Source organism: Mandrillus leucophaeus, unplaced genomic scaffold (assembly GCF_000951045.1).
Source record: "Mandrillus leucophaeus isolate KB7577 unplaced genomic scaffold, Mleu.le_1.0 Scaffold151, whole genome shotgun sequence".
In the NCBI taxonomy this organism is placed as follows: domain Eukaryota; kingdom Metazoa; phylum Chordata; class Mammalia; order Primates; family Cercopithecidae; genus Mandrillus; species Mandrillus leucophaeus.
In genome coordinates this window covers 823923-831711 of record NW_012101488.1, presented here as the reverse complement: position 1 = coordinate 831711, position 7789 = coordinate 823923, and the positions used below count along the sequence as shown (strand labels likewise).

Here is a 7789-nt window from a genome sequence, read left to right as displayed (position 1 = left end):
GGGGGGCGCGCCCGAGGGCCGCGCGCGCCTCTGGGACGTGTTCCGCGACAACAGCCGCGAGCTGCACACTATGACCAAGGCGTTGCAGAACGTACTCGACCTGGACGGCGACCCTGAGCTCTTCGAGCGCTTCCTGGGCGCCGACTTCCCCTTCACCGTGGCCGAGGCGCAGAGCCTGCTGCGCTGCACGGTCAACCTGGACCACTCAATCCGCCGGCGCATGGGTCTCATCCGAGCCGTCAGCGCGCTCAAGCCGCCCAGCCCGCCCAAGTCCCCTGCCCGCGATGCCCCCCACGCTGCCCACCGGACCAACAGCACCTCCAGGGCGCCTCCGTCGGGCCGTGCCGCAGGGCAAGCTAGCGAAGGCCACCACGCTGGGGACTTGACCCACAGGGGCAAGCTATGGCCGGTGGCCTGCGCGCTCTTCCGTCCAGGGCAATCCAGCCCAGGTGGGCCTTGAATGGAGGACTTGGCGGGCAGCAGGAGGCAAGAGTTCCTCTATCTGCCCAGATGGGGGAATAGGCGGCTGGACTGAACCCAGGGTCCCAATGAGCCCTGTGAGGGCCACACCCCCAGGTGAATCTAAGCCAGAGCCGTGGACAGAGCCTCCAGGAGTGGGGCGGCGAGCCGGTGGCAGCATGAGAGCAGGCACATAAGGACCAATGAGGAACTCAGGATGTACGTGCAATAAATGGAGGTGTTGAGAGCCCCGAGTTGCTCTCTGCATCCTGATCCGACCAGGGACCAGGCCTGCCCCGTCCTGTCAAGCCCACTTCCTCCTCTGCGCCATGCTGGCCTTCTCATCTGGCATCTCCGTGGCAGGAGAGGCTGTGGGGGCGGTGGACGAGGCTGCAGAGCTGGGAGATGACAGGTGGATGGGCGGGGTTGACTCAGGCAACATGGAGCGCCCAGGCCTCAGGGAATCCCAGTTCTTGTCCCCATGCCCTAGCCTGCCCCTCTGTGAGTAGGGCAGGAGCTGGCATTTCCGAGGGTGACCTCAGTGACCTCAGCAGGCTGCTCCACCCCTAGGGTGGCTCTCATTCTCAATGTAATGGGTTAATTAGACCTCACTGGCACCTCAGCCAGTTGGGGTGGGTGGCACTAACCTCCCTCAGACAAATAACTGTCCACAGGGTACCTGCCTTATGAGTCACTCCAGGGCCACCTAAGGACCACTGGTTAGTCACTGACACTGAAGCTACTGCATCAGCCCTTTGATGAGGACAGGGAATTTGGGCAGAGATGGGGACATACAGGACCCAAGCCACAGCCAGCCAGGGGGGTTACACTAGGGCTCCCCACCTTTCCTCTGGACAGAGCCCTGGGCTGGGGTGGGTGTCACTCCTCTGGGCAGTTCCCGATTCCTCATTGGTCAAATGTTCAGCCACACGCTCAGGCCCTGGGGTGCCTGACCCAGTTCCAAGTGTGTGCCGGCAGGGACTCCAAGGGCCAACACTGAACACACCCTGCGATGAGGCTGAGGGTGTGGCTTCTGAGCCAGGGCCCTGAGGCTGGCAGAGGGGACAGTCCCCGAGGAACCTGAGAGCTCTGCAAAGGCACACACCCTCAGGCCATGGGACTGGGGTCACTGACCTCACAGTTCTTTAGCTCCAAGGCTGGGCATGGCATCCAGGTCTGGCTGCAGCACCAGAATCCTCTGGCCACAGCAGTTGTCACAGGTGCATGCGGGTCAGTGGTGGCCCTCCAGGATCTTCCCTGGAGTTGAGCAAGCAGAGGTGCTGTTTCCCATTCCCGGCCTGGCTAAGCTGGTGATACACCTGGACCTCCTGGGAGCTGTTTCCTAGCTGTCAGGGAGAGTTGGCCTCTGAGGGAGAGGCATGGGGCCTGTGACACCGTTAAGTCTGTTTCTGTAGATGTGTGGTTGGGGTCAGTATATCCCTTTAGCCTCCTCTAAGCCAGTTTCAGTTGGTTTTGTTTCTTACCACCTGGAATCCAGGCTGAAAATAAATTTTCACTGTTACCAGGAGTGGGGTGCTGTGAGAGATGCTAACGTGTAGACTTGGCTGGAGGTGGGGGCAGGACTGAAGCCCCCCATGCCTCAGTAAGAAGCTGCATCAGCCTGGCCAACATGGTGAAACCCTGTCTCTAATAAAAATACAAAGAAAATTTAGCTGGGCATGGTGATGCACACCTGTAATCCCAGCTACTCAGGAGGCTGAGGTGGGAGGATCGCTTGAACCCGGGAAGCGGTGGCTGGAGTGAGCCGAGATGGTGCCACTGCACTCCAGCCTAGGTGGCAAAGTGAGACTCCGATTGACCAAAAAAAAAAAAAAAAAAAAAGCTGTAGCCTCTGTTACGTGGTACCAAGCTGTGGCCAAACTGTTGGCCACTGTATCTTTACGCGGAGCTGCTCTGAGAACTTGCACCTGTGTAAAGCCACGGGACCGGTTGTCACCAACAAAACGGGAGCACGGCTGATGTGTGCACCTTTCCCAGCAATGAGTTAGGGAGCAGGTTTCCCTTCTCCACTCCCTTCCCCCATCTGCCCACTTGATCCGAGACCCGTGAGGCCCTGGGGAGCAACAGAGCTCTAAGAGCTTCAAAGGGGCCTGGATCCAGGAATAACTTGGTGAAGAGCTGCCTGCTACTCTGAACATCCACGTGTAACGATAAGCATCTCCTGTGTTAGGACACTGAGATCTTGAATGAAACAGACCCCCTACATCTTCAGCAAAGGCTAGCAAAACGTGACAAGCTCGGGCAACACGGGTGGCTGAAGGGAAGGGGAAGACAAGACGGCAGGGAGGATCCTCTCAGCTTCCAGTCCTCCATCTGGGAGCCCTCAGAAAATCGGGAGCGCACCAGGCTGGGGTGTCAAGATACGGCTGCGGTTTCTAGAGCTGCTCTATCGCAGTCCGACAGACCACGTGCCTTTGAAGGACAAATGTATCGTCTCCCGCTTCTGGAGGCGACAAGTTCCAGATGAAGGGGGGCCCTCTGTGCCTGCTCCCTGCTCCTGGCGCATTGCTGGCCATCTCCACACTCCCTGGCTTGCAAAGGCATCACCCCATCCTCTGTCTTCACGTGGCGGTCTCCCTGTGCCCAAATGCCCCTTTTAATAAGGACACCAATCAGACTGGAGTAGGGCCCACGCGAATGTCCTCATTTTAACTTGAGTACCTTTGTAAAAACCCTGTTTCTAAGTGAGCTCACATTCTAGGGTACTGGAGGTAAGGACTTTAAACATCTTTTTTTGTGGGAGACACAATTCAAGCCCCGGGAAAGGGGCCAGTTCCTCACTCCAAGCTCAATTTTAATGAAAGCAAATCAAGGGACAGGCTGGGAAGAGGATCCCTGTCCCTCTCCTAGCTGACCCCACCTGGGGTGGGGAGGCAGACGGCCAAGAGACCCCAACACAGCTGCCTCCACAGAGGCTGAGACCATGAGCAACAGCTAATATTGACCAAGGGCCTCTGAAGATCTTTGGGGCACTGTGCTGACCTGAACCAGGCGAAGGACGGCTTCAGTACCTTGAAGCAAAAGCCTCACACACTCTGGCCTCACCCGCTCTGGCCTCACCTAGACGGGCTGGATCCACGATGGCCAGGAGGGGCCCCTTCTTCCCTTCACCCATGGCCACACTGCACATTAGCAGAGCTGGGGACAGGCTGGCTGTGCAGGGATGGGAAGGGTGCTGCGGGCTGCTGGCGGCCGTTCTGTGTAGCTTCCCTAAGTCCTTCGCCCAAGTCCTAGCGGTGGCTGACCTGGGGAGCAGTGACGACACTTACAGCTGCAAGGGACCAAACAGCAAGCCAGCAGTGGGTTCCTAAGGTGCTCCTCACAGAGGCCAGGGTGGCTGCGGGCAGGGGACTCCTTGGTGTGCGCAGGAGCTGAGTGACACCAGGACTCCAGCCAGCGACTGTGGTTCTTGTGATGTCACCACACCACCACCTCCATCCATGTCAGCCTCCCACACGAGAAAGGGGATGGGTGGCCCAGAAATGCTTGTTTTCTCATTTTTTTTTTTGAGACAGGATCTTACTGTTGCTAAGGCTGAAATGCAGCAGTGCAATCACACCTCACTGCAGCCTCAACCTCCTGGGTTCAAGAGATCCTCCCGACTCAGCTTCCTGAGTGGCTGGGACTACAGGCATGCGCCACCACACCCAGCTAATTTCTGTATTTTCTATGGAGATGGGGTTTCACCATGTTGCCCAGGTTGGTGTCAAATTCCTGGGTTCAAGTGATCCTCCCACCTCGGCCTCCCAAAGTGCTGGGATTACAGGTATGGGCCACCACGCCTGGCCTGCTCCCTCATTTCCTAAAGGGAAAAACAGACCTCTCGGAAACGGGCAACAGCCCACCATGGCCCCTGCTGGCAAAGGGGAACAAGCCGCCCTGTTAACAGCCTCCTGCGGCGCTGGCTGGGCCCCGGGCACACTCCCACCAGCACGACACCCAGGGCTGCCGGGGACAGGCTGGGATCTGCTCCCGTTGAGCGACGGGCAACTGGGCAGAGCCACTCCGTATCCAGCATCCTGAGACCCTAGACCTGAAGCCAGGAGGTATCTGGGGCCTGTCTCTCCCTGCAGAAAGGATGGGTATAAACTGGCCTGGCTGGGCGGTGGCTGTATGAGACACCGGAGCATGGACACAGAGAAGACGGGACTGTGGGGGAAGATGCAGTAATGCCTGGCCAACCTCCTGAGCCCTGGCAGACACTCTGTAACCAGGAGCTGTGATGGCCTGCACCCAGCTCCCCCCGCCAGCAACCACCCCTAGTATCCGCATGAAGCAGACATCCGGCAAAGTGAACCCAGCCCCAGTTTATTAGAAAAGGTGTGAACAGAGTTGCACCGACAGGAGTAGCCCCAGCCCTCTGCCCACCCTCACCCACACCCACACCCATGCCACCCGCCCCCAACGGGTTGTAGTGCCTCTCAGGGCGCAGCCTCCAGTGGCCTGGACAGCAGGGTCCCGGAGTGCCGGCTGCTCCCGCCCCAGCTCCCTGATAGATTTATTGCACTTGAGAAAGAAAGCTCTGATCCTCTGCTCCCATCCCCCCACCCCGCCCGGCCTGCACTGTCTGGGGCTGTTCTGCGCGTGTCAACCACCACCAGCACGCACCGCTCCTCCGGCACCAGGCTGCCTGCTCGGCCCTGTGCCCAGGGCCACAGGGGACCATCCCACCACCACCCAGGACCCCTGCCCTCTGCAGGGCAAGCCTGGCCCCTCCAGAACAGGCGCCTGATGTCCTTGAAGAACTCCTCCTGCTCCCCCTCCTCCCATTCACCCCCAGAGTCTTCCAGTGGTGGGCTCATAAACAGAAGTGCCTGAGTCGTACGGGGAGGGCCGCTCCCTGTAGCTCCTGCACCCCTTGTAGTGTTGCTGTGGGGGGAGGGGGGCCCCAGAATGGCCCCCACCCCTGGCATCCTGGGCCTCAGGAAGGCTGGGGGGAAGGTGAGCAGATTCTCATGGCTCTGGCCTCAGCTCATCGCAGACCGACCGGAAAAAGGGAACTTGGGGAGGAGAGATTGCGGGAGAGACTGTCAGAGCTGGGGGCTCTCTCATCTCCTCCCCAGTGCCCTGGGCCCCGGGCCTGGCCTCACCTAAAGTGTCACAGTGTCTCCTGCCCGGATTCCTGACTGGCTTCCAGAAGCAGCTCCTCAAGCTCCTTCTCATTCTTGGAGCAGCTCAGTTCTGTGTAGGAGGATGGGCCAGCAGCCCCGTCAGGCGGGTGGGGCAAATACAACCTGTCCCCAGCCTGTCCCCAGCCAGACCCTCGGGGCCTGCAGAGGGCCCAGAGACCGCTGAGATGGTCAGGCTCAAGGCAACACACCTTACATGCCCCACCCCAGGAATAGCTCCCAGGACCCAAGGGAAGCGCGGTGTACATGAAAACCAAGCCCCACTTGTGCTGGCCCCTGCGAGAACCATTTTAAAGAGGGGAAACTGAGGCCCACAACAGACAGGGGCTTGCCTGAGGTCACACACAGCACCCAGGGCCCCTCATCACTTGCCCTAGGGCCCCTCTCACCGTGCTCCAGGCCGCAGCTGCCCCCCTTGACCTCAGGCCCCGGGGGTGGCTCAGGGGGCAGTGCCAGGGCGAACTCGGGCTTCAGGCCGTTGGGCAGCGATGGCCCTGACTGAGGCGGCTCCGGTGGTTGCTGAGACTCAGAGGACCCTGTGTCCCGGGTGACAATGGCCCCGGCAGGTGGTAGGGAAGGTGAGGCGGGTGGGGAGGGAGGGGGCGGGGGAGAAGGAGGGATGGGGGACGAAGGGGGCTCTGCCCTCTCGGGTGGGCTCTCCACCCGGGTCACCACAAACACCTTGTGGCCCCGGCCTGGGCTGGACACGGAAATCCGCTGCTCAGTGGGTGTGGAGGGGCTGCCTGGGGGACTCCTGTCCCCAGGGCCCAGGGAGTCCGTGGGGGGCACCAGGGCAGGACAGGGGGTCTCATCCCTCTCCCCTTCCTCTTCCTCCTCATCCTCCCCATCCGAGTCCGAGTCTGAGTCTGAGTCCGGGCTGGGTGCGGGGCTGGGGGCCCCGTTCTGCACCCCAGCAGCGGGCTCATCGTCGGGCTGGGGCTCGGTGGCGGTGGTCTCAGGCATGGAGGCCAACAGCGGCGGCGGCTGCTCCTTCTCCTCCCGCTCCCGCGCCAGCACCAAGTTGCGCTTGCAGCCGTTCTGGATCTCGGCCAACAACGCCTTCTGCGTCTCGATGAAGCTCTTCACCTGTGGCAGGAGGCCTGGCTAGGGCTCTCAGGCCGGCCCCACCACCCGGCCTTCCACCCGCCCGCCCGCCCCAGGGCTGCAGGGCCGTCCCCTGCTTACCGCCTCCTTCTTGGGCTCACGGTCGAGGTCCAGGCGCAGCAGTGAGTGGTTCACCTTGAGGGCCAACGACAGTGCCATGAGCCCGCCTGTCTTGATCTCGTTCTCCCGAAGGTCCAGTCTCAGGAGGCGGGGGCTCTCAGCGATGAACTCCGCCACCGCCACCGCGCCTGGGGGGGCACCGCAGGGGCTGGCCACGGGCCCCACACCCGGCTGGCCGCCCCGCTGAGCCCAGCAGCCCGCACCCGGGCCGGCCCCGTACCCTACCCTCGCACGTGAGCTTGGTGGAGGCCAGCCCCAGGCGCAGCACGCTGCGGTTGCTGATGAGCCCGTTCTTGAGGTGCCGCACACCCTCGTTCCCGATGGGGTTGTGGCCCAGGTTCAGCGTCTCCAGGCTCTGAGTGTGCGGCTGGAGGCAGGGGGCGTAAGGGTGAGGAGGGAGCCTTGGTGGCGGAGGAGGGCCCAGGACGCCGAGTCAGGAAAAGCGTGAAGAGAGCCAGGGTCGGGCGTTCCTTTTCCTTGGCGCGCCTGCGCGTTGAGCACCGGCGTCGTCCTGCCCTGCCTCAGGCCTGGCCTGAAGTCCCTTTTGTGCCTGAAGTCTTCCCAAATGCCAGGTCCTCTGTCCACTCCCAGGCACCCAGTCAGTCCCTACCCCCAACAGCCTGAGCCCATGGCCAGGGCCTGGACCTTGAGCGCCCTGAAGCCCCTAAGGCGGGCGACTCTTACCCAGGGTTTGGGCACACCAGTGCTCACCCTGAGAGTCTCTGTGCCTGCTTGGCTTGCTTTAAGCACCGCGTAAAAACTGAAACCCAGGTGCGGTGACTTACACTCATAATTCCAATACTTTCGGAGGCCAAGGCAGGGGGAATCACTTGAGGTCAGGACTTCAAGACCGGCCTGGCCAACATGGTGAAACCCCATCTCTACTAAAAATATAAAAATTAGCTAGGTGTGGTGGCGGGCACCTGTAGTCCCAGCTACTTGGGAGGCTGAGGCAG

At 61.1% G+C, this 7789-nt stretch overlaps 1 protein-coding gene across 1 annotated transcript in view; it reads right to left on the bottom strand.

The window, feature by feature from the left end:
* Positions 1-4767: 4767 nt before the first annotated feature.
* PPP1R37 (protein phosphatase 1, regulatory subunit 37) overlaps positions 4768-7789 on the bottom strand; it is a 55606-nt gene continuing 52584 nt past the window's right edge. Inside the window, exons 9-13 of the mRNA XM_011975085.1 lie at positions 7059-7200; positions 6795-6961; positions 5999-6695; positions 5571-5661; positions 4768-5480 (exon numbers count right to left, since the gene is read on the bottom strand). Of these exons, the coding sequence (XP_011830475.1) occupies positions 5579-5661; positions 5999-6695; positions 6795-6961; positions 7059-7200 (1089 nt within the window). The 3' untranslated portion in view covers positions 4768-5480; positions 5571-5578. The remainder of the gene's footprint in view (positions 5481-5570; positions 5662-5998; positions 6696-6794; positions 6962-7058; positions 7201-7789) is intronic.